General features: G+C 37.7%; 1 protein-coding gene across 2 annotated transcripts in view; it reads left to right on the top strand.

Annotated features, from left to right (window-relative positions):
• SECISBP2L (SECIS binding protein 2 like) overlaps positions 1 to 26,484 on the top strand; it is a 57,612-nt gene extending 31,128 nt beyond the window's left edge. For both annotated transcript variants that reach the window (XM_002825425.5, XM_009249819.4), the window contains 7 exons: positions 2,416 to 2,585; positions 3,371 to 3,503; positions 5,876 to 6,038; positions 14,082 to 14,302; positions 15,200 to 15,354; positions 18,645 to 18,864; positions 22,316 to 26,484. In XM_002825425.5, coding sequence (XP_002825471.1) covers positions 2,416 to 2,585; positions 3,371 to 3,503; positions 5,876 to 6,038; positions 14,082 to 14,302; positions 15,200 to 15,354; positions 18,645 to 18,864; positions 22,316 to 22,998 — 1,745 coding nt within the window. In that variant the 3' untranslated portion in view covers positions 22,999 to 26,484. The remainder of the gene's footprint in view (positions 1 to 2,415; positions 2,586 to 3,370; positions 3,504 to 5,875; positions 6,039 to 14,081; positions 14,303 to 15,199; positions 15,355 to 18,644; positions 18,865 to 22,315) is intronic.
• The last annotated feature ends 729 nt before the right edge of the window (positions 26,485 to 27,213 follow it).

The following is a 27,213-nucleotide window of genomic DNA, read 5'->3' as shown; positions in this document are numbered from 1 at the left end:
AGAGTTAGCAGTGTTCTGGAGGCGGTATGGCCTAGTAGCTAAAAGCAGGGGCCCTGGAATCAAGTTGCCTTTGTTTGAATCCTGTTCTTCAATGTGTTTCATTGGCAAGTTACTTAACCTTCCTGTGCTTCAGTTTCCTCACATTAATATGAGAGTACCTACTTCAGGATTGTCTTGAGAATTAGATGAGATGATATGTGTAAAGTGCTTAGAGTATCTGGGTTATAATCACTCAATAAATGTTTAATATTATTATGGAGACAAGATTGTTAACCTGTGATACTTCAGATGGCTTATTGTTACAACTTTGATTAATTTAGCAACTGTTAATATATATGTTTATATGTGTACATATATACAGTATATATAGTCTGTATTATATACATATATACAGTATATACTGCTAAATACATACATTTATATATTTATACATATACTGTTAATATACATAAATAAACGTATATATTTAGCAGTTGCTAAATGTTAATATGATTATATAATTACTGTAAATTATATAGCTATATATTGTTTTATATATAATGATATGTCTTTTTTAATATATATACACCCATATATACACATGTTCAAGAAAAGGATGAGACTGATCATGATGAAAAAGAATTATAGGGAAATGATGGATCTGGAAACAGGTCAGTGATGACTCCAGACTCTGTCTTGGATGACTGTGGTGGTGATAAGGGAAGAGCAGATGCTGCCTGTTGTATTTTAAATGCTAGCATGGGAGATTCTGGTGGTTCCTATTTAGCATATAGTTACGAATGTATAGTTTAGGTTACAAGACAGTGAGTTTCAAATACAGAAGATTGTTGAAGTTGTGGAAATCAGATTGTTGCGGGAAAGAAAAATTGGGAAAAAGATGTTCACAGACAAAGCCTTGTGGAATGCTCACATTTAAAGGATAAGACGAAGAAGAACAAGAAACATAGATTTGAGAAAGAATAAGAAAAATAAAGGAGTGTAATGTTACAGAAGGCAAGGATAGAATTTTGAGGAAAAGGATGTAGTCCTTGGTACCAAATGCTGAAGAAAGCTAGAGTAGAGTGAAGAGTCAGAGAATTGTATTTGGCAATTGCAAGATTATGTGTGACCTTGACAATACGTTTCAAGAGAATGGGTTGGGCAGAGGTCAAATTGTAATGATTTGAAAAGTGATAATGAGAGAAAAACTGTTTCGAAGTTTAATAGGGAAGGAAAGGGGAATGGTGGCACCTTAGCTTGAAGGGAAGTCAGTCAAGGGAAGGGTTTAGTTGGTGTGCCTTTTTAAAAAACCCTTTCTTTTTTTTAGATAGAAGATTTTAGCATCTTATTAGGGGATCAAGAAAAAAGTCAAGGGTCAGGGAGGAACTCGAAAGATGCAAGGGTATAGGAATAGAGTTAGATCTTAGAGGAACTGAGATGGGATATTAAGAATAAAGACAGTTGGTAAGCCTTGGACAGGAGTAAGGATGTCTGCCACCTCCTTTCAGGTGGTTTGTAAGTTTATATTGGATAGCATCTTCTCAGGGAAGTGGCAGGAAAGCTCTGCTAGAGTGGGAGGATTGAGGTTGGGGATTTAGGTATAGTAAAGGATTGGAAGAAGCCAGTGGAAACTGAGGGTATCAACCAGACATAAAAGAATTACTGAGGCCGGGTGTAGTGGCTCACGCCTGTAATCCCAGCACTTTGGGAGGCCAATGCGGGCGGATCACAAGGTCAAGAGATCGAGACCATCCTGGCCAACATGGTGAAACCCTGTCTCTACTAAAAATACCAAAATTAGCTGGGCGTGGTGGCACGTGCCTATAATCCCAGCTACTCGGGAGGCTGAGGCAGGAGAATTGCTTGAACCCAGGAGGCAGAGGTTTCAGTGAGCCGAGATTGTGCCACTGCACTGCAGCCTGGGCGACAGAGTAGACTCCATCTCAAAATAAATAAATAAATAAAAAATAATAATTACTGAATGAGGCTGAGTGCAGCTGAGTGGGTAAAATCATTCTTTACTGACCAACTGAAATAAGGAGAGAAGTGATAGATAAGATATCTTACATAAGGACAAATAGCAGATTCAGTAGGAATAAGAAGGGGTGCAGCATTGTGAAGTTTCAAAGGTAGAATGGTTCTGACTGAAGAGCAGTTGCAAGGAATTGCCATGTTTGAGAGTTGTACAGGAGAGTAGAACTAATTATTTATCCCTATAATGGACCTCTAAATTGGTTAATTGCATTGGCTTAGTCTCTAAAGGATAGGTAAAAGCTGTATCTGAGGGACACTGCCTATCCATGTGTAGTGCTCCTACTGTTATGATGTCGTTTTTTCCATGGGAGGGGGATGTTCTTGTTTTTGTAGTTATTGGAAATTTTGAAAGTATGTGGGATTGACCCTAATGGTGAAACTAATGTTCCTCTTTGTTTTTAGTGGTTACTGCAGCTTCTTTTCACACTAAAGACTCTACTAATAGAAAACCTTTAACCAAAAGTCAGCCCTGTTTGACATCCTTTAATTCTGTGGACATTGCTTCTTCTAAAGCAAAAAAAGGAAAAGAGAAGGAAATTGCAAAACTAAAACGACCCACAGCACTTAAAAAGGTAAACCGAAATCTGATGGGATATTTATTTTATAGGATGAATAAGGATTTTAATCTGTTTTATAAAAGTAGGTTGTTGTGTCTTAGCCAACAGATTGTTGTGAGAAGTATTCATACATGTGAATCTTGACGATAATGTGTTAATTTGAAGCTCAGGATATCATCAGTATCATGACTATCTTTCTGTGTAGAACAGGGCCCTGGAAAATGAATTATTTCTATAAGGTTAAAAAAAAAGTTAAATATGTAGTATCCCAAAACATTAGACTCCAGGAATCAGAAGCCCTGGATTTCAGTACTAACTTCAGTGCTTGCTACACATATCATTTTAGGCAACCATTTTACTCTCATCTTTCTCATCTATAAATTGGGGATCATATTTGATTTAACTCACTATTGTTAAAAGGGTCAAAATGAGATAATTCATGTCCAAATAACTGAAAACTGTAGAATGTCAATCAAATGTAACTGTATGACCTGGGTTCCAAACTTTTTAATTTACCCTTTTTTTTTTTTGGAAACTCTAGTTTGCCACCTAGGATTGAAAGCATCAGATATGGTTTGATAGCTGTATATTCTATAACATAATTGCTTTTCTTTATTTTGTATGCAGTACTTCCTTCAACTTATAGTGTCTGAAATTACATTTGCCTTTTTGCCAGTTAGCCAAACTTCTCATGTTCATGTTTAAGTGAACTACCATACCTGTGTTATAATGTATATTGTCATCATTTGTACATAGTTGAAGAGTAATCAGTAATTAAAGACTAGTGTAATGACTTTTAGGTTATTTTAAAAGAAAGAGAGGAAAAGAAGGGGCGCTTAACTGTGGACCACAATCTTTTGGGATCCGAGGAACCAACAGAAATGCACTTAGATTTTATTGATGATTTGCCACAGGAGATTGTTTCCCAGGAAGGTAAGGAAGCTCCCCCTTTCTCCTCTTCTCATGGAATGGTCTGAAATATTTTAATAGATATGTAAGCTATCACTAGTTAATGCTCCTGATTGGAAAACGTGCTCCATATTTTACATAAATCTCTTTATTTTTTAGAGTGGTTTCTTTTAAAGATGCTTTTGTAGGGAGATGGTTAAAGAGAAGGGGACAGGTGTTATATAGGAGGCCTATGACATTTTTGAGGCTTAAATCCTGAATTTGTAGTGAACTCTCAAAATTAAGATGTCATGAATGCATGAGATCTCTGGAATTGTCACAAGTATTTTCATTTTGTTTTCTTTTACATCCAGAATACTGTCGGCTATCTTTCTTTTTAGGGCTACTTTTCATTGAGTCATTTTTGTTGATTTTCTTGCTTTCATGGAATTAATACATATGTCACAATGAATGCAATTGCAAAACAGAATCTAGTTGGTCAGTAAGATTCAGTGTCGTACAGTAAGTAGCAACACATATGATTCCAGTTGGTAACTTAGCAAAACCGCAGATTTCTTCTAATATTTATACCACCATAGAAGAAAGATTTTTCTGCTAGTATATCTTTATTGCCCAACTTTCTGCAACACATTTAAATCTGGTTTACACATAGGTTAAGCAACAATGTTTCATTGTTTTTAGAAAAATGAGTTGATTCCTAAGGATTGTTCACCGGGGACATGTTTGTTTAGGGTTCTCTTTTATTCTCAATTTAATGATTCCCCATGTTTTTAGGTGTAATCATCCATCCATTCATTCAGCAAATGTTTACTGAATGCTTACCCCATGTATTTTAGTAACTAGAGTGGCAGGAGGAGGTTGGGGAATGTAATAAAGATATATAGTAGACAGGTCCTGCTGTTGAAGCGCTTACAGCCCAGTAGGAAGGTGAGAAGATACATGTGGGCTGGGCGCAGTGGCTCACGCCTATAATCCTGACACTTTGGGAAGCCAAGATGGGCAGATCACTTGAGCTCAGGAGTTTGAGACCAGCCTGGGCAACAAGGCAAAACCCTGTCTCTACAAAAAAATACAAGAATTAGCTGGGCATGGTGGCTCATACTTATAGTCTAAGCTACTTGGGGGACTGAAGTGGGAGGATTGGTTGAGCCCAGGAGGTTGAGGCTGCAATGAGTGGAGATCATGCCACTGCACTCCAGCCTGGATGACAAAGGGAGACCCTGTATCAGAAACAAACAAACAAAAAAACCCAAAAGAAACACATGTGTAACTTTGCTAATTAATGGACTAGATATACAAATACAAACTAATTTCCTGAGTTTAGCTGTTTAGGAAAGAAGCAATAACGAAACGAAGGAGACAGTAGAGTTAAGAAATGGCATTTAATAATGTGGCTTCTTGAACACAGAAGCAAAGACCAAATAAGAGAGAAACTGGGGTGGTGCCTGGAGAATCAGGAGTGGTATGGAGAGGGTGAGGTAGAATTTGTCATTGCCAGCAATAATGGGAAGTTTTAGATTGTTTAAAAAAAAAAAAGATTTCTAAGAAATAGATGGAAAACTAGAAATGAAGAAGTGAGTAATGTGATCTGGAAAGAGGTATAGATTTGTGTGTGTGTGTGTGTGTGTGTGTGTGTGTGTCAGAGTCTCTGTTGTTGCCCAGGCTGGAGTGCAGTGGCGCGATCTTGGCTCACTGCAACCGCCACCTCCCGGGTTCAAGCAATTCTCCTGCCTTAGCCTCCCGAGTAGCTGGGACTACAGGCATGTGCCACCACGCCCGGCTAATTTATTTGTATTTTTAGTAGAGATGGGGTTTCACCATGTTGGCCAGACTGGTCTTGAACCCTGGACCTCAAGTAATCTTCTGCCTTGGCCTCCCAAAGTGCTGGGATTACAGGCATAAGCCACCACGCCCGGCCTAAGAGGTGCAGATTTTTTCTCTTTAATTTAAATTCTCTAGGAATACATGTTTTAGATAATGTATATTCTTCTTCATCCCTGTGGAGACTTCTGGGCTATGCTTAACTTTTGAGAGAGAGAGGGAATGTTTTTTTTTTTAAAGAGATGGAAGTCTCACAGTGTTTCTCAGGCTGACCTCAAACTCCCAGATTCAAGCGATTTTCTCGCCTCACCCTCCCGAGTAGCTGGGACCACAGGCATGCACCACCTCACCTGGCTAAGAATATAAATATACTTCAGCAGACAATAGGAGAATTTAATTTTTGTAGTGTATGGAACATGTTTATTTGTGATATGAAAAATGCCCACCTTATTAGCTTCTGGAAAATTTGGAAATGACCCAAAAGACAACGGCCATTCTAAATTGCATTGATCAACGTAGAGCTTTTCAGCATTTGAAGTTTCTAAATTTTTTCCCTTCACTCCACATCTCCACAGATACTGGACTAAGCATGCCCAGTGATACTTCACTCTCTCCAGCAAGTCAGAACTCTCCATACTGTATGACACCTGTGTCACAAGGCTCTCCTGCTAGTTCTGGAATAGGCAGTCCAATGGCATCTTCAACAATAACCAAAATCCACAGCAAAAGATTTAGAGAGTAAGTTTTATACTTATTATTGAGGTTGAATAGTTTAAGGATCTTGATTGTAGTTCTGAATTTAGTATTGTCATTGTTACTCAGTGAGTCAAGCAGACAAAAGACCAGAGATCTTTAACTCCTTTTGGATTTTGTTTAACAGTTGGGTTTATTATTTAAAGCATTGCCTTCTGTCAGCTGTTAGTATTCACGTGAGAGTGATTTGACAGTAAGTATATTCTCTTTATATCAGATAGTATTTCTGTTCTAGAAATCTAGACTCTTAATATCTTATATATTAATACTATCTGTTTTCCTCCTACAAATGCTTTTGCTTTTTTGTTTATATTATTGGCCCTTCAAAAGATCATTCTAACCAATTAATAGGTTTCTAAGACCGTATTATATGAAGTGAACCTATTACATAAAGCTATTTGTGCAAATATTTCTAAGTTCTTAAATTGAGATAACTGGGGGATCTCAGAATATGATACCCCATCTGTGAATAGCTTTAACAGTTGTTGCTGTGAAGGATTTTAAGATTTTAACATTTATGTTGATGAATTAATTTTACCTTTAAAAATGACATATGAAAGAATCCCAGGGTGAAAGTATAATCTATGTGAGTCCAAATTACATTGGTTTATTCTGTTCCTTTTCCTTATACCATTGTTTTTGAGCAAATACTTCTTTCCTAGCTTTGGAAAGTTAATTAAATGTCAAATCACAGATGTGGAGCAAATGAAACACTTGGGGGATAAAATGTTACGTATGTATGAAATGAACAGCTTGAAGGAAAAAGGGAAAAAAAGAATGAAGAAAATTGCATTTTGGGATGTTCTAGTCTTTGATTGCATTCTTCAATTTCGCACACTTTTGACAGTTAAATGTTCCTCAGTCTCTGCATTTATGTATATTCTTCTGAAGTAGTGTCATTCTTGTACTTATTTAACTATTTTTCACAGAAATACAAAAAATTCCCCTGCAAATTTTTTTGCACTAAAGAAGAACAGGCACAGATTTTCCCACTATATAGTATAAAAGTAGAAATTTGCTTGTGTTGGTTATTCATAGATAAGAAACACCAATTCTCCCTATTAAGTACCTGCTTATGGTAGACATGAGGGGTGATTACTAGAAAAGATGGAAAGAGTATACAGGAGAAGTATATACTTAGAAGACTTCTTTATCCCAGAAATTAGGTACTGTAGTGGCCTCACGCTTCTGACTTTCTGTTTCTCACATTATAGTCATACATAATCTCAGAGAGCCCTACTCATTTGCTTTGTCTGATGTAAAGGCATGTGATTTTTACCTCATGACCTCTTTGGTTTTGGCTTCAGTTTAATTATTGAGTTCATCCTCCATAGCCATAAATTTTCGGAGCTCTAGGGACCCTTGAGGCCATTTTACCTAGCTCCTTACTTTTATGACTGAGAAAGCCAGTGCCCAGAAATCTGTCCAAGCCCAGAGGAGGAATTGTTGGTAATAGGACATTCAGTTAGAAATTGTATATATTTCCTACTAGAAGCATCTTTAGTAACTCTTTACCAAAATCATTATATTTGTTTTTATCTAATAGCAGGTTGTCATTTGGTTTATATCCTTAGGAATTTAATAATTAGTAATTCTGATAGTCCTTACCTTAGGTTAACCTATCCTTTACATAAAATCTATCTGAATCGAGCTCGGCAAAGCCGCTGTAGCCAGACTGCCTCTTTAGATTCCTCCTCTCTGGGCAGGCATCTCTGAAAGAAAGACAGCAGCCCTGGTCATGGGCTTACAGATAAAACTCCCATCTGCCTGGGACAGAGCATCTTGGGGAAGGGGCAGCTGTGGACGCAGGTTCAGCAGAGTTAAATGTTCCTGTCTGCTGGCTCTGAAAGGAGCAGCGGATCTCCCAGCACAGCGCTCGAGCTCTGCTAAGGGACAGACTGCCTCCTCAAGTGGGTCCCTGACCCCTGTGCCTCCTGAATAGGAGATACCTCCCAGCAGGGGTTGACAGACTCCTCATACAGGAGAGCTCCACTGGCATTTGGTGGGTACCCCTCTGGGATGAAGCTCCAGAGGAAGGAACAGGCAGGAATCTTTGCTGTTCTGTAGCCTCCGCTGGTGATACCCAGGCAAAAAGGATCTGGAGTGGACCTCCAGCAAACTCCAGCAGACCTGCAGCAGAGGGACCTGACTGTTAGAAGGAAAACTAACAAGCAGAAAGGAATAGCATCAACATCAACAAAAAGGATGTCCACGCAAAACCCCCCCCGAGGGTCACCAATATCAAAGACCAAAGGTAGATAAATCCACGAAGATGAGGAAAAACCAGCGCCAAAAGGCTGAAAATTCCAAAAACCAGAATGCCTCTTCTCCTCCAAAGGATCACAACTCCTCGCCAGCAAGGGAACAAAACTGGACGGAGAATGAGTTTGACAAATTGACGGAAGTAGGCTTCAGAAGGTGGGTAATAACAAACTCCTCCGAGCTAAAGGAGTATGTTCTAATTCAATGCAGGGAAGCTAAGAACCTTGAAAAAAGGTTAGAGGAATTGCTAACTAGAATAACCAGTTTAGAGAAGAACATAATAAATTACCTGATGGAGCTGAAAAACAGCACGAGAACTTCGTGAAGCATACGCAAGTATCAATAGTTGAATCGATCAAGCGGAAGAAAGGATATCAGTGATTGAAGATCAAATTAATGAAATAAATCGTGAAGACAAGATTAGAGAAAAAATAATGAAAAGGAACGAACAAAGCCTCCAAGAAATATGGGTCTATATGAAAAGACCAAACCTACGTTAGATTAGTGTACCTGAAAGTGACGAGGAGAATGGAACCAAGTTGGAAAACACTCTTCAAGATATTATCCAGGAGAACTTCCCCAACCTAGCAGGACAGGCCAACATTCAAATTCAGGAAATACAGAGAACACCACAAAGATACTCCTTGAGAAGAACAAACCCAAGAGACAAAGCATCAGATTCACCAAGGTTGAAATGAAGGAAAAAATGTTAAAGGCAGCCAGAGAGAAAGGTCGGGTTACCCAGAAAGGTAAGTCCATCAGTCTAACAGCGGATCTCTCTGCAGAAACCCTACAAGCCAGAAGAGAGTGGGGCCAATATTCAACATTCTTAAAGAAAAGAATTTTCAACCCAGAATTTCAAATTCAGCCAAACTAAGCTTCATAAACAAAGGAGAAATAAAATCCTATACAGACAAGTAAATGCTGAGAGATTTTGTCACCACCAGGCCTGCCTTACAAGAGCTCCTGAAGGAAGCACTAAATATGGAAAGGAAAAACCAGTACCGGCCACTGCAAAAACATACCAAATTGTAAAGACCATCAACACTATGAAGAAACTGCATCAACTAAGGGGCAAAATAACCAGCTAGCATCATAATGACAGGATCAGATTCACACATAACAATATTAACTGTAAATGTGAATGGGCTAAATGCCCCAATTAAAAGACACAGACTGTCAAATTGGATAAAGAGTCAAGACCCATTGGTGTCCTGTATTCAGGAGACCCATCTCATGTGCAAAGACACACATAGGCTCAAAATAAAAGGATGGAGGAATATTTACCAAGCAAATGGAAAGCAAAAAAAAAAAAAAAAAAAAAAAAAAGCAGGGGTTGCAATTCTAGTCTCTGACAAAACAGACTTTAAACCAATGAAGATCAAAAGAGACAAAGAAGGGCATTACATAATGGTAAAGGGATCAATGCATCAAGATGAGGTAACTATCTCAAATATATATGCACCCAATACAAGAGCACCGAGATTCATAAAGCAAGTCCTTAGAGACCTACAAAGAGACTTAGGCTCCCACACAACAATAGTGGGAGACTTTTTTTTTGAGATGGAGTCTGGCTCTGTCACCCAGGCTGGAGTGCAGTGGCGCGATCTCGGCTTATTGCAACCTCCACCTCCTGAGTTCAAGCGATTCTCCTGCTTCAGCCTCCTGAGTAGGTGGGACTACAGGCCTGTGCCACCATGCCTGGCTAACTTTTGTATTTTTAGTAGAGACAGGGTTTCACCATGTTGGCCAGGCTGATCTCAAAGTTGTGACCTCAGGTGATCCACCTGCCTTAGTCTCACAAAGTGCTGGGATTACAGGCGTGAGCCACTGCGCCCAGCCGGTAGTGGGAGACTTTAACACCCCACTGTCAATATTAGACATCAACGAGACAGAAAATTAATAAGGATATTCAGGACTTGAACTCAGCTCTGGACCAAGCAGACCTGTTAGACATCTACAGAACTCTCCACCCCAAATCACAGAATATACATTCTCAGCACCACATTGCACTTATTCTAAAATTGACCACATAATTGGACATAAAACACTCCTCAGCAAATGCAGAAGAATGGAACAGTCTCTCAAACAAAGTGCAATCAAATTAGAACTCAGGATTAAGAAACTCACTCAAAACTGCACAACTACGTGCAAACTGAACAACCTGTTCCTGAATGACTACTGGGTAAATAATGAAATTAAGGCAGAGATAAATAAGTTCTTTGAAACCAATGAGAACAAAGACACAACGTACTAGAATCTCTGGGACACAGCTAAAGCAGTGTTTAGAGGGAAATTTATAGCACTAAATGCCCACAGTAGAAAGTGGGAAAGATCTAAAATCAACACCCTTACATCACAACTAAAAGAACTAGAGAAGCAAGAGCAAACACATTCAAAAGCTAGCAGAAGACAAGAAATAACTAAGATCAGAGCAGAACTGAAGGAGATAGAGACACAAAAAACCCTTCAAACAATCAGTGAATCTAGGAGCTGGTTTTTTGAAAAGATTAACAAAATAGACCGCTAGTCAGACTAATAGAAAAGAGAGAAGAATCAAATAGACACAATAAAAAATGATAAAGGGGAGATCACAACTGATCCCACAGAAATACAAACTGCCATCAGAGAATACTATAAACACCTCTATACAAATAAACAAGAAAATCTAGAAGAAATGGATAAATTCCTGGACACATACACCCTCCCAAGACTAAACCAGGAAGAAGTCGAATCCCTGAATAGACCAATAACAAGTTCTGAAATTGAGGCAGTAACTAATAGCCTACCAACCAAAAAAGCCTGGAACCAATCAGATTCACAGCCGAATTTTGCCAGAGTTACAGAGGAGCTGGTACCATTCCTTCTGAAACTATTCCAAACAATAGAAAAAGAGGGACTCCTACCTAACTCATTTTATGAGGCCAGCATCATCCTGATACCAAAACCTGGCAGAGACACAACAAAAAAAGAAAATTTCAGGCCAATATCCCTGATGAACATCGATGCAGAAATCCTCAATAAAATACTGGCAAACCGAATCCAGCAGCACATCAAAAAGCTTATCCACCATGATCAAGTCGGCTTCATCTCTTGGATGCAAGGCTGGTTTATCATATGCAGATCAGTAAACGTAATCCATCACATAAACATATCCAATGATAAAACTCACATGATTATCTCAATAGATGCAGAAAAGGCCCTCGATAAAATTCAACAGCCCTTCATGCTAAAAACTCTCAATAAACTAGGTATTGATGGAATGTATCTCAAAATAATAAGAGCTATTTATGACAAACCCACAGCCAATATCATACTGAATGGGCAAAAGCTGGAAGCATTCCCTTTGAAAACCAGCACAAGACAAGGATGCCCTCTCTCACCGCTCCTATTCAACATAGTGTTGGAAGTTCTGGCCAGGGCAATCAGGCAAGATAAAGAAATAAAGGGTATTCAGATAGAGAGGAAGTCAAATTGTCTCTGTTTGCAGATGACATGATGGTATATTTTGAAAACTCCATCATCTCATCCCCAAATCTCCTTAAGCTGATAAGCAACTTCAGCAAAGTCTCAGGCTACAAAATCAATGTGCAAAAATCACAAGCATTCCTATACACCAATAATAGCCAAATAATGAGTGACCTCCCATTCACAATTGCCACAAAGAGAATAAAATACCTAGGAATCCGACTTACAAGGGATGTGAAGGAACTCTTCAAAGAGAACTACAAACCACTGCTGAAGGAAATAAGAGAGGACACAAATTGAAAAACATTCCATGCTCACGGATAGGAAGAATCAATATTGTGAAAATGGCCATACTGCCCAAAGTAATTTATAGATTCAGTGCTATCCCCATCAAGCTACCATTGACTTTCTTCACAGAATTAGAAAAAACTACTTTAAACTTCATATGGAACCAAAAAAGAGCCCATATAGCCAAGACAATCCTAAGCAAAACGAACAAAGCTGGAGGCATTACACTACCTGACTTCAAACTTTACAAGGCTACAGTAACCAAAACAACATGGTACTGGTACCAAAACAGATACATAGACCGATGGAACAGACCAGAGGCCTCAGAAATAACTCCACACATCTACAACCATCTGATCTTTGACAAATCTGACAAAAACAAGCAATGGGGAAAGGATTCCTTATTTAATAAATGGTGTTGGGAAAACTGGCTAGCCATATGCAGAAAACTGAAATGGGGCCCCTTTCTTTTACCTTATACAAAAATTAACTCAAGATGAATTAATGGCTTAAACATAAAACCTAAAACCATAAAAACCCTGGAAGAAAACCTAGGCAATACCATTCAGGACATAGGCATGGACAAAGACTTCATGACTAAAACACCAAAAGCAATGGCAACAAAAGCCAAAATTGACAAATGGGATCTAGTTAAACTAAAGAGCTTCTGCACAGCAGAAGAAACTTATCATCAGAGTGAACAGGCATCCTATACAATGGGAGAAAGTTTTTGCAGTCTATCCATCTGACCAAGGGGTAATATCCAGAATCTACAAAGAACTTAAACAAATTTACAAGAAAAAACAACCCCATCAAAAAGTGGGTGAAGGATACGAACAGACACTTCTCAAAAGAAGACGTTTATGCGGTCAAGAAACGTATGAAAAACTCATCATCACTGGTCATTAGAGAAATGCAAATCGAAACCACAATGAGATACCATCTCATGCCAGTTAGAATGGCAATCATTAAAAAGTCAGGAAGCAACAGACGCTGGAGAGGATGCGGAGAAATAGGAATGCTTTTACACTGTTGGTGTGAGTGTAAATTAGTTCAACCATTGTGGAAGACAGTGTGTCGATTCCTCAAGGATCTAGAATCAGAACCATTTGGCCCAGCAGTCCCATTACTGGGTATATACCCAAAGGATTCTAAAGCATGCTGCTATAAAGAGACATGCACACATGTGTTTATTGCAGCACTATTCACAATAGCAAAGACTTGGAACCAACCCAAATGCTCATCAATGATAGACTGGATAAAGAAAATGTGGCACATACACACCATGGAATACTATCTAGCCATAAAAAAGGATGAGTTCATGTTCTTTGCAGGGACATGGATGAAGCTGGAAACCATGATTCTCAGCAAACTAACACAGGAACAGAAAATCAAACACTGCATGTTTTCATGCGTAAGTGGGAGTTGAACAATTAGAACACATGGACACGGGGAGGGGAACATCACACACTGGGGCCTGTCAGGGGATGGGGGGCTAGGGGAGGGATAGCATTAGAAGAAATACCTAATGTAGATGACGGGTTGATGGGTGCAGCAAACCACCATGACACGTGTATACGTATGTAACAAACCTGCATGTTCTGCACCTGTATCCCAGAACTTAAAGGATAATTAAAAAAAAAAAAAAATGTGGAAGACAACAAATACATTTGTTAATTTATCAGATATTTTTGAGTGTTTAGTATGTGCCTTTTTCTAGGTGATGGGGATAAAGTGATAAATAAAACCAGTATCATAATAAAAGCAAGCATTTGTTGAATACTTAAAAAAATCTATTTGAAATGCAGAAACAAGGAATATCTGTATCACTCTTCTGTTTTTGTAAATGACTGAAGGATTTAAGAAGTTTTAAACACTTCTTTAAAAGACTTTTCATGAAAACTTCTTACCGTATATATTTTCTCTTAGAGATATTTTCTTAATGTAGTTTTATAACTATAGGGAAAAAAATTAGGATGGAGTTACCCATTTTGGTTTTTTTTTTTACAGGTATTGTAATCAGGTTCTTTGTAAAGAGATTGATGAATGTGTGACTCTTCTTCTCCAAGAGCTTGTCAGTTTCCAGGAACGCATCTACCAAAAAGATCCTGTAAGAGCAAAAGCAAGGAGACGACTCGTTATGGGTCTAAGAGAAGTTACCAAACATATGAAGTTAAACAAGATCAAGTGTGTTATAATTTCTCCAAACTGTGAAAAAATCCAGTCAAAAGGTATGCGCTTTTTGCTTTTGAAGTGTTTTGATAGTATAGCTGTGGGATATACAGTGAATATAAAGTGGAAGCCATATGTCTTTCTCATCAGAGTTTAGGTATAAAACAGAATATTGGAGCATGAGAAAAGAAAATGCAGTCTTTCAATATCTGAAATTAAGTAGTAGAATTGAGACTGGATTGTAAATAAAATTCCTCATGTATGAACACCAGTGGAAGATTTCAGTTTGGCCCACCAACTGTCCCTTCTGTTGTGATCAGATGGAGGTCTAGCCAGAATGTATTTCTTCTGCAAATATATTCTGCTTTTAAAATTTTATGGTGGTGATTTGTCTCTGAGAAACCAGCAGTTTCATTTAGAGGCACTTAGGCAAACCAGCACACAAGTACTTTGAGCTACATCATGCATCCTTATTTGTCCTTTTTGATGGGCAACTTTAGGTGACTGTAGTAGACAAAGCAGGTTGTAGTAGTAGGCATATGCATGGCGAGGAATATCAGTGAGACCAGTAATGTGTAATCGATCTCGTTGCATTGTGAGAGATCTTTTCTTGAGCTGAAACATTTGCAGGTCAGCCACTATTAACAATTTTAATTAATTTCTTTATTATAAATATTTGTTGAATTGCAGTTTGATTGCTGCGGTGCTAATCCCTATGGAGAAAGAAAAATACTGGATTTGAGGGAATTTGGAATTTAATAGGGGAGAAATAAAATACATATATACTTCCATATATAGTGTAAAATCAAATAGGATAATGTGTGTAACAGCATTAAGTGCTACAAGTGTTCATAGAATTCTTTGCTGCTGCGATGTTTTATGCTTTAGCTATCGGGTGTGCAATTAGCTCCATGTAGGCAACAACTAAAGGCATCTGCATGTGTTGATTTTCACAGGTGGTCTGGATGAGGCTCTCTATAATGTTATAGCCATGGCACGGGAACAAGAAATTCCTTTTGTGTTTGCCCTTGGAAGGAAAGCTCTAGGACGCTGTGTGAACAAGCTGGTTCCTGTTAGCGTAGTGGGAATCTTCAACTACTTTGGTGCTGAGGTAAGAATTTAGAAGACACACACTCTTGCTCTCCAGCACATCCCCCAGATAGCACATTTTTCAATTGACATATGCCAGTGTTATGTTTAAGCATTTGAAGGAGTGAGTTGACAACCCTCAAAGAATGAGTGGAAATTTTTTGAGTATTACATTTCCTCTTTTAGTGGTGGAAAAGATTTATGTAGATTAATCCTAAAGCATTTTGAAAAGGTTTTAGTTCCTATTTCTGCCAAAGTGGTTTTTTTCTTCCGGGCTCAACTGCATAGTACTTGGTAATTTGTTTTACTGCTGGTTAAAGATATCTGATATTATGTAATGTAATTTCTTCAGTCTCTAGATGGGTATTTTATATTTCCTAAGGGCTGGTCTGGTATATTTTGTGCTACTAGGAATCAGGAGACAAAAGAATCCTTTAATTGGAAGGGATTTTCCTTTAGAAAATGAAATTTCTAAACCAATTGTCACAATCATTGTACCCGTGATACTATCAACCATTATCTCTTTGGCAATCTGCTAATATAGATCTTTATCTATAGGAGCTGATAATATAATGGTTATCAATTTAGAGTAATGCTCATCAACTGTAGTGTTTAAGACTGTTTTTTAACAAAGTTGATTCTGAAGTACTTTGTGATATCATTGACAGACTATTTTTCCCAACCACACTATTTTTGTGTATGTGTCTATCCAGTCACCATGTTTGCATATCCTACATTCTCCTGTCCATTCTGTTTCTTTCCCACCACCCATGAAATTCTCTACCCACCGGCTTTATGAGCATATAAATAATATTTGTGCTCCCACAATAGCCCGTGCTTTTGTCACGTTTAGCATAGCACACTGCCTTGCTGTAGGTTACGTATGTTTCTTTCCCTTTAACTGTGAATTCCTTGGTGATAGGCCCCTTCCCTTGTCTTTATATTCCTGACACCTTTCACATTACTTGAGTATAAGCAGGCAATATATGTTTGTTGAATGATATTGTGAGATAGATGTATATCTGCCCACTATGCTAGACTGTATGTGAGAATTTCTTGGTGCCTCATGCCTGTTAGCCCAGTAACTCGGGAGGCTGAGGTGGGAGGAGTACTTGAGGCCAGGAGTTCCAGATCAGCTTGGTATATTACCAAGTATGTCTATTCACAATGAATGGTAGTGCACCTGTTACTGTTACCATCTGATACAACTAATCTTGGAATTAAGTTTCCAATCTTTACCCTCACATTCAAGGCTTTTATTCCTTGATCCTAGCATCTCTCTTCAGTTTTTCTTCTCTTTCCTTATATTCTTTTATTCCTAACAATTTCTTTCTTTCTTTTATATTGTAAAACCAATGTTAAACTCACATATCCATTTGCATATTTTCTTTTTATTGTTTTCACTTCAGTGCATGGTTTGTTAAACACTGCAAATATTTGTCAAGCCTGTTACATGTAACCACATAGGGGCTGTTGTTTTTCGTTTTTAACAGAATCTGTCCTTCCTCCTTTTTAAAAATAATAAATCCTGATGATATTTTTTTACACTACTAGTAGGTAACACCCACCACTCTTCAAAAATCAATACAGTTAGCAGCATCCTATATTATACCTGCTATTTTAAACAATTTAAAATGCAGCTGGATGAAGGATGCTACTTATATTTTTCCCTCTTGAGATGAATCTTCAGAGACTTATTATTCTACAGCAATGTAGCACTTTTGCCATGCTTTCATCTCAAGGTTTATACTTAGTATAAAATTAAACAGATTCTCAAAAATGTCCAGGTTATGTTTAATTCTTTGAAATTCTTAATGTTGTGAGTATGTTGCATTGTGATACTAAATTGGACATTTAACAGGAATGCGATGCTGTAGAATTATGGCATAACTAAAAGTCATATAGATTGGCCTTCTGGTGGCTGTAGAAACTTAAATCTTTGGACGTCATTAGGTATCATGGTTATTGAAGTGCAACTTTAATGCTATATGAATTTTGCCATCTTATTATTTTTTTTTTTGAGGCGGAGTTTCACTCTTGTTGCCCAGGCTGGAGTGCAATGGCATGATCTCGGCTCACCGCAACCTCCACCTCCCGGTTTCAAGCGATTCTCCTGCCTCAGCCTCCTGAGTAGCTAGGATTACAGGCATGCACCACCACGCCCAGCTAATTTTGTATTTTTAGTAGAGATGGTGTTTCTCCATGTTGGTCAGGCTGGTCTCGAACTCCTGACCTCAGGTGATCCACTTGCCTTGGCCTCCCAAAGTGCTGGGATTACAGGCATGAGCCACTGTGCCCAGCCGAATTTTGCCATCTCGTTAGATGTGAATATGCTCAGTGTACCTACCACTTCACGGAAATTGTTTATTTTGTTCCTATTTTTGTTTCAGCAATGAAAGAACATCTGGTTTTTTAGCTCCATATTCTGCTTCCAAGCTCTATATTCTAATTTGCATTTGGCCCAGTAGTCATGCTTTTTCTATCTTGTGTTATCTTTTCATCATCTTCAAGGTCCTAGCTCTCCATATTATCACCAACTTACTTTTGGTCTTCGTCTAGTTCTTCCAAAAAGTAAACATTACAGAAAAATTTAATTCCTATGGAGACTGCCATCTTCTTCTACATTCCTGAACATCACTCAGAATACACTCATTCCCTTATATTCTAACCCAGATAAAATTCTTTACTGCTCCCCTAACAAGCCTTATACTTTTCTTATGTCTGTAGCTTTATTAATGATTTTGCATATTTGGCTTTGAAGGCCCTTATTTCACCCCTCAAAATTGTACCTTTTTCAAGGCCAATGCTGATGTCATCTTCCCTTCATGACTTCCTCAGTGATGCCCAGCAGTTTAGAGTTGATGCCTCATCTAAAGCCATAACACTTTACACCTCTCAAGGCATGTAAGGTGTTATGCCTTGGATTATAGGTGTCTCTTACCATCTTTTTCCAGCCACACAGAAGGTTCCTTGAGAGTAGAGTTGATGTTCAGTCATCTTTGTACCCTCTGTAGTGGCAGACACTAAAGGAAGAGTGCACTTGTTGAATATTGTAGGAACTTTTAATATATCACATTTAGTGGCTAGTGTTGGAATCAAGACATTTCCTCAGACTTGCGAGAATTAAATAAACAGTAAATGTAAGTTACAGAGTAATTTCATAAGGTTCTGTGGTTTGCATACCATTTGGATTTTTGTCCTCATTGAAATTGTGTCTGACCCTGAAACAAACAGTAGAGATACTTATTATCCATAATAGGAATAAAAAGTGTAACCAAAAAATGGATTAATCAAAATACTCTTTCTTTTCAGAGCCTGTTTAATAAATTAGTAGAACTCACTGAGGAAGCCAGGAAAGCATATAAAGATATGGTTGCAGCAATGGAACAGGAGCAGGCTGAGGAAGCCTTAAAGAATGTGAAGAAGGTACCACACCACATGGGACATTCTCGGAATCCCTCTGCAGCAAGTGCCATTTCTTTCTGCAGTGTTATTTCTGAACCGATCTCTGAAGTAAATGAAAAGGAATATGGTAAGTTGTTGAATACTCTTTTAAATGACTTAAACCATGAGATGATTTAAATGACTTCCTATTCTACCTTTTTTAATCTTTATTCTTGATTATTCAAATGTTGCTCGAAATTTGGTTTAAAACATTGCATTAAACATGTTCATTAAAAATCAGGAGAATATTTGGGACTGAGACTTCTTATGACACCCCGGAATTTAATCACAGTTCCAAATCTTTATAAAAGCCTCAGGGGCTTTAAAAAGCAAAACACACCATACTTGTGACCTATCACTAACTAAACATTAGGAAGTTTTATTCCAATACTTTATGCTCAGTTACTAAAATTTTATGTTTCCTAAGGGCTGGTCTGAAGGTAGTGAGTTATCTAATTTGTTCACAGTCAGTTATAGATCAGTCTCCTTGTTCTGCTCTTTCCCCCCTTCTCACTACTGCACTTCACTAGTCTTAAAAAGAAAAAAATAAATTAAAAAAAACTTTAAATGTTGTATTTACTAAGTAAACTACAGACCTGAATATTATTCACTCTAAGCTTATAAAACCTAAACATGATATTTGCCTTAAGTAAAGTCTGATTGTAATCAAGAAGAGATACAGACTAAAAAATAGTATTTAATGTTTAACTTTTATTTATTGAAGTCTACATCTCAGTAGTTTCTTTGCCTTATTTCTATAATACTTTGAGCTCTTTAGTTCTCTTTCTTGGTTTAGTTTACGATTTGTTTTCCCTATGTAACTTCCTTTCTTCTTTTTTTAAAATTTTAAATAGTATAGCCACCTTCTTTCATTTGGTTCTTTGTTCGTTCTTTTTTTCTTTTCTCTGGAAGGTTATCAAATAGCTTGTTGCCACCTAAAATTTAACATGTAAAAAAACCAAGTCCTCATTTTCTTCCCATATTCCCCTTCCTGGCCTCCCTGTCTGTGATTGTAGTTAGATGTTTGAAATGCTTTCAGTAAAGCTCCAGAGCAGAGGCAATTAACAAGTTGTTGTGGGCCCTTAGGAAACTGTTGGCCAGGGATGGGTGATACTGGTTTAGAGGCAGACATGTTTCTTTTGCAGGAGTGATACTAGTTGAAAATTAAGAAGATAAAGGGAAGGTGCTAACATTGTAAATGAGCACGATCCTCTCTATATAGTGAAATGCCACATCTCAAAGGCAAGCCATAAGAGAAACCTATAAAGCTGTGGGTTTGGGCAGATGACAGAGTAACAAATAATATTCATATGGGCACATATAAACACAAGTAGTATAAAACGAAAGTCTCAGAGATTGAGGTGTTTTCAGAAAGCACCAGATTCAAAGTGTTCAAAGATTGAAGCCTTGGTTTTTCTATACTCTGCCTAAAGGTTTTAGGTGTAATCAGTTAATCTCGGGGTCTTGGATTTCTCTTTAGAAAAAAAAACTGTTGAAATGTTAATGTGCATCTAAAATTTTTAAACATTTTATGCGTTTCAGAGTTTTTTTCATAATTAAATATATGTGGGAAAAATTTCACTTACTAGACTGTTTTTTTTTTTTTTTCCCAGCACTTACTATATACCAGTCATAGGGACACAGAGATGAGCTGGAGTGGAAGTGAGGAGGGATGAGGAAGGTGAAACAGCCAACACAAAACAAGGCTTTTGACTGGATATGTAAAAAGTACTGTGGGAGTTCAGGTTAGCGATTGCCTGTCAGGAGTCAGGAAAAACTTCATGAAGGAACTAACATTTAAGAGTGGTTATCAAGATGAATAGGAGTCTGAAGGGGAAAGGAGGAAAACACATCTACAGAAAGAGTATAGCTTATGTTCCAACTTTAGGGAACAGTGAGAATTTAGATGACACTGAGCATGGAGTGTGTGGCCCATGGCGCAGGGTCAGAATGAAATAGGACCAGAATGATAGATAAGGGCCAGATCATGAAGGGCTTTGCTGTGCCACGCCAAGGATTTTGGATTCTATCCTAGGGTGATAAAAAGCCAGTTAGACAATGATATAATCAGTTCACAAAACTGGTTAGGAAGATGTTAACAAATGAACAGCAAGAAAAAGAAGGCCTGAGCTAAGGCAGTAGTAAACAGATTTAGTAGTTTTTGAGCTACAGGTGTCATGGTATAGTGATTAATTCAGTGGACTAAAGGGATATAATATTAATAAGAGAGAAAAGTAGGATCAAGTGTTACTATAAGGTTTCTTCTGCTTTGAGATTGTGTAAATGATAATGTCATTAGCTGAGAATGAGAATATAGGAGGAGGTGATTTTTTTTTTTTTCCATGAGGTAGAAATGACAGTGGAAAGGACTCATTCTACACTAAAGTAGCTTCAGGAAAGAAATTTTTTCCCAAACAATGTATCGTGACTTGAAGTGCCCAAAACATGTTCTATGTCAATATATAGTCCATAGATGGTGACCATATTGAACATACTAATGTGAATAGGTTTGCTACAACTTGATTACAATATTATACCTACTAACTGCAAATAGTAGCTGTAATGTCAATATGATAGAATTTTTATTTTTTAAAAAAATTTGAAAAAATACAGGGGTGAGAGATCTTTACTGATTCTTGGTACGTTTTTTGCCTTCAACTGATTTCCTATCATGAGAAATAATTTAGTTTGTCATCACTGTAGTATATAATACTTTTTTTGTCCTCCAAAATCACTTGGTAAGCCAAGCTATATATATATTATAAAACAACCTTTCACAGATGTTAGAAACGCATGGATGGATTCTTTGCTTATAATTGGAAACACATGTCCCATTACAGGCCAAAAGATAATTTAAATAACTTGCTGAGTGAGCATGGTACAGACACATGAAATCAGAATTATTATTGCTGGACATCTTGGCTCTTCTATCTCTTGGGTTGTGGGTCCTTGAGCCCAGTACACCTCTAGGCTACCAAAAAGTTAGGCAGTTCATTGATTTTCATGAATATATGGATTTTATTTATGAATGCCAGTGAGCTCCTATTGGTATAAGATCTCTTGCATTCTGAAGCATTAATATACTTATTCTTACCTCCCTGTTTCTTTATCTTGAATGTACATTTTTGGGAATTATTTTCCCTTTATAACATTTAAATTAGGTTGGGCACAGTGGCTCACACCTGTAATCTCAGCATTTAGGGAGCCCAAGATAGGAGGATAGCTTGAGCCCAGGAGGTCAAGGCTGCAGTGAGCCAAGATCATGCTACTGCATTCCAGCCTAAAAGACAGAGAAAGACCCCATCTGAAACACACACACACACACACACACACACACACACACACACACACACACACACTTTCTCTCTCTCTCTGTCTCAAACTAGTACTAAATAAACTAACTTTGTAGTTTTTCCAGTCAGTTTCTAAGCCAACAAATTTATATATTTTGTTGTTCTTTCTTTTTGGGGAGTTTTTAAAGAGTTGCATGATTTTGAAACAGTGTTCTGGTTTTTAAAAAATCTGCTTGATACTTGTAGAAACAAATTGGAGAAACATGGTGGAAACTTCAGATGGACTGGAAGCATCAGAAAATGAGAAAGAGGTATCCTGTAAGCACAGCACTTCTGAAAAACCTAGTAAACTTCCATTTGACACACCCCCAATTGGTAAGCAGCCGTCATTAGTGGCTACAGGCAGTACTACCTCAGCTACAAGTGCTGGGAAATCCACAGCAAGTGATAAAGAGGAAGTGAAGCCAGATGACCTGGAATGGGCCTCACAGCAGAGTACAGAGACTGGCTCTTTGGATGGCAGTTGCCGAGATCTTTTGAATTCCTCCATCACCAGCACCACCAGCACTCTTGTACCTGGCATGCTTGAAGAAGAAGAAGAAGAAGATGAGGAGGAGGAGGAAGATTATACTCATGAACCCATATCTGTAGAAGTGCAGCTCAATAGTAGAATTGAGTCTTGGGTCTCAGAGACCCAGAGAACTATGGAAACCCTTCAGCTTGGAAAAACCCTTAATGGTTCTGAGGAAGACAATGTAGAGCAAAGTGGAGAAGAGGAAGCAGAGGCGCCTGAGGTGCTGGAGCCAGGGATGGACAGTGAGGCATGGACTGCTGACCAGCAGGCCAGTCCTGGGCAGCAGAAGTCCAGCAACTGCAGCTCGCTCAACAAAGAGCACTCTGATTCTAATTACGCAACTCAAACTACGTAACTCAGGAAATGTCGGCTCTCTATCTCCAGCTGTGGAAGGGTTGCAGCCATTACCTTTTATGCTTCATCTCAGCATTTTGCACTGTCCAGTATTTAATATACGTATTTAATTCCCAACAAATATTTTTGTAGCTTTTACTTGTTATGATCCATAGCTTAGCTTTTAATTAGCATCTAAGTGTCTTTCTAAGAACTGTGTGGAAAATTCAGATCTGTTTCAGCTTATTTTGTAATCAAAAATAATGATAAAAAGAAGACCAGATCTTAAAGAAAATAAATTTCAAATGCTTACTTAAAAGTCATTTTGAAAGTTAAAGAACAAGGTTCTAAGGATAGAAGCAGTTATCAGTGTTTGCTTCAGGACTCCACCTCCTCTACTCTAATTTGACCAAAAAGCTGTTTGGGCTTCTTTAAAAAAGAACTGGGGGTGGAGTCAGAAAACTAAATGAAAGGCTGAGGGTAACTAAGTCCACCAGTGTTGTATGTTAAAAAATCAATGCAACTTTTATGTGGTCCACAAATGTTTAGTCAGAAGTCACTGATTATTGTAATTAATTAGTGTTGGGATGGGCTAAAACAGAGCCTTCAAAACTTCAGCTAGCAGTGGAGCCACCATCTTAGATTATAGCTAGCTAGCCTCATTTGTGGAAAGTGATAGATGCTGTCTATAATAGTGAACAGTCACCCATGATAGGACCTCCAGGTTCTGTCTCATATTTGCTTCTTACTTACCTCAGGAATGCTCTTGTACATAGACTTATTTACAAAAAGCTAGGCACATTTTGACAGGTGAATAACTGTAACCGATTGTATGACTGCTGCACTTACATGTAAACTCTGCAGAAACAAAGTCTTATACTGGTGTGTTCTCTTGCATGCTTCTGGTTCAGGACTCTTGATTTGAGATATGGATTTGATTGAGTATCCAAACTTGTCCTGAGTGCAAAACTGTTTCAGCTTTTAAAAAATACCTATTTTGCACCTAGCCTTGAGCACCTTCCACATAGCAATGACCATAGTTACTGTCAGGAGGTCAAGGAAAGGAACTTTGCACAACTTGTGACATGCATCCTGATAATCAAGGCTTAGATGAGGAAGTTTTAGAAGATAAGAGAAAGTTGTTCTAATTGTGCTGAAACTATTAGATGATTTAGAGTACACAGATATGTAGGTATTAATTCTCTATTCACTATTATTTATCTCTGCCCTTCTCTAGGAGTTTGTATACCTGCTTAGGAGACAATAAATGAGCTAAATGTTTTATTTGCTGGTCAGTCACCACCTGGACTTCAGTGACTTTACAAGTTTATGTAATGGTGGAAGAATAACAAACTATGTAATTTTTTTGTCTTCCATCCAACTCCCCACCACCCCCAACTGTCCCCCCCCACCCCCCACACACACATGCACACATCCACACATCCGTGTGTGTGTGCCAGTTTTCCACTTACAAGCTTCCATAAGCAGGCACAAAACTGAGAAGGAAGGGGTATTTTCCCTGCCCTGATTATCTGGGGCAGGGCTTTGCCTCACAGAGGCAGGACAGAAGAATTGGGCAGATTCTTTACTGAACTCATTGGGACTACTGTGCTAGTTTTGATGTTTTATAATGCTGGCATTTAATTACTGGAGAGATTGGATTCTTGGTTGATGATTTAGTATTTGTGAATTGTGAAAGTTTAGGAGGATTGCTGTGTAGAAAATGTTAGTCAATCAACTTTATTATTGTGCTAAAAGGGGACATTCTTATACTGTCCTGTCTAAACTGTTCTCCAGGATAGACTTCCTAGGCACTAAATATCCAATATTTAAAGGAACACAGCAGGTAAGGAATGAAGCCTCTGAAATAGTACTCATGGATTTATACATGGCAGATCTTACTGTCTCTACACATTTGGAAGTGTTCATTGGTTTGAAGAAATGATAGAGGTTTTGAACTACTGACAGTCTTAAAAGTGAATTTAAAAACTGTTCATACTTTTTATGGTGTAAATTTCCTTTGCTCGATGTCAGTGATTCAGATAACTCTTGACCTTGAGATGATGGCTTTTCACAGGTTTCTTATATTTTATATCTCTTCTGAACATGAATTGTCATTTTGGATTTTTGACATTTGTATCAAAAGAGAAGTTGAGGAAATCTTCGGAACACTGGTAACTTTTAGTTTTGCTATAGACTTCAGAAGTGTTTATTTATATGTTCAGTAAATGCTCTCGCATATGCAGTACCTCTTCTGCCAGCAAAACCAAGGGACCATAGCCTTTTTATGAGACAGGTCACCTCTAGAGGACAACCCAAGAATTATTAAAGGAAATGTTACCATTTTGAGAGCATGCTTAAATAAATATTAATAATGTCTTTATAACTTGTTTCCTTTGAATTTTGGAATATTGAATTACAGGCTTTGGAGGAGTTGTGAAAATTAGGAAAGCTTTTATATATTTTTTGAAGTGGGCATGGTTGGCTCTTTGAAGACCTATAAAGAGATCCAGTGGGAAGAGTAAGCGTTGGTTCATCATCACAAGAAGTAAAAAACATAGTGATTTTTTTTTCTTAATGTGTAGAGGTGGTTTTACTGGCAATAATTAATAATAGATTTCTATTTCAGTCTGTAAGTATATTAACTAAAATATGAATTACACTCCCAAAGTTAGATTTCTGCTTCAGTAGGTTTGTTTGCTGTGAAGATTACTTCTCAAAAGACAAATGTTCATATTAGCTTAATTTTTGGTTTAAATATGTTTGTAAATGATGTAATATATTTCTTTTGACTAAACATGGAAAAGTAATGTGTGTTATACATTGAGAAGTTTTTACTGGCTTTGACTGGAGGTCGTTTTTGCAGAGATGGTATTTTATATGATTCCAGTATTTGGAAAAGAATTAGTCAAAAGGAATTCACATAGTTTAAATACTGAGAAATTAATATCCAAATATGTACTTGTCTGATTTCTAAATAAGCTGGGGGAGGAGGGAGGGGTGGGAATCGAAATGTGCAAATGAGTAGTGAATGCTACACTCATTTTCAACTCTTTAACATGAAACTGTTCAATCTTAACACATTGTTACTTTAATATATGTATAAAGAAGTATTACTGTTTGTAAAGCTGCTGTTTGCTTAAAAAAAAAAACACCCTTGTCATGTATTTTCTGTATGTTGGGCCAACAGGTTAGAACATCAACCCGTTTAAAAATTTTTATCTTTTTTTGATTTAAAAAAATTCTGTGAAATAATTTATTTACAGACATCTTCCTCCTCCCTCATCCCTTCCAACCTTTACATACATCACAGAATCAACCAAACTGTTTGCCTAATCTGAAATCTGAATCCTAATGAGAAAAATTTAAACTTTGTTGGCACATCACACCTTGAAAGTATTTGTATTATTTTATAATTTAATTTCTAAATATACCATGTAAGTTTATAATTTAATGTCTTAATTGTAATGCTCTAATAAAAAACTAGCAAAATTAGTGTGAGTTATAACATGAAGGGATTTTCATCTTTTGCTGTATGAAGGATAATTGTTATATCACATTTGGGGGGTAATAACAGCTTTTTTGCACTATGTAAATACTAGTGGGGATTCTTCTGTACTAATAAAATGATTATTGAAATGAAATCTGTCCTTTCAGAAGAGATACTTAAAGAGTTCATGACTCCCCACATGTAGAAGACAGAAAAAAGGGTGCAGCTTGAGTGTTGATTGGTGGTCATATGGGGTTGCCAAAAAAGGCTGTAAAATCGGCACAAAGGAGTTAAGAATAAAAATCTCCATCTGGGATGGTTGGTGTGATCTGTGGCATGGGCCCAGGCGTTTAGCCAGAGACCATCCTGGTATTAGGAGAAGGCTTCTATAGATTCCTTCACCTTTTTATATTAGTTCCTCTGTGCTGGGCACTGTTCTAAGTCTTCCAAGTATTAAGTCACTTAATCCTTAAAACAGTCCTGTGAAGTAGATTTTGGTTACTATTTCTCGCTTTTCAGATGATGGGAGAGTCATGGAGATGTTAACCCAGCCCCACACCAAAGCCCATGCCCCGATCACTGTACTTTGTTATGTCTTGGTACAATGTGCACAGGGTGTGCAAAGCAAACATGCTTCCTTCACCTTCAGGTGTCTTCGGGAATGTGGAACAGGAGGACTGAAGAGGGCCCTGGAGACTAAAGTTATTGGGCCTCACCTCATCGCGCTTTCCCTAAGTAGCCCCAGAA

The sequence above is a fragment of the Pongo abelii genome, chromosome 16 (genome assembly GCF_028885655.2).
Source record: "Pongo abelii isolate AG06213 chromosome 16, NHGRI_mPonAbe1-v2.0_pri, whole genome shotgun sequence".
In the NCBI taxonomy this organism is placed as follows: Eukaryota; Metazoa; Chordata; class Mammalia; order Primates; family Hominidae; genus Pongo; species Pongo abelii.
The sequence above is the reverse complement of the archived record's forward strand: the minus strand, read 5'-3'. Positions and strand labels throughout refer to the sequence as shown.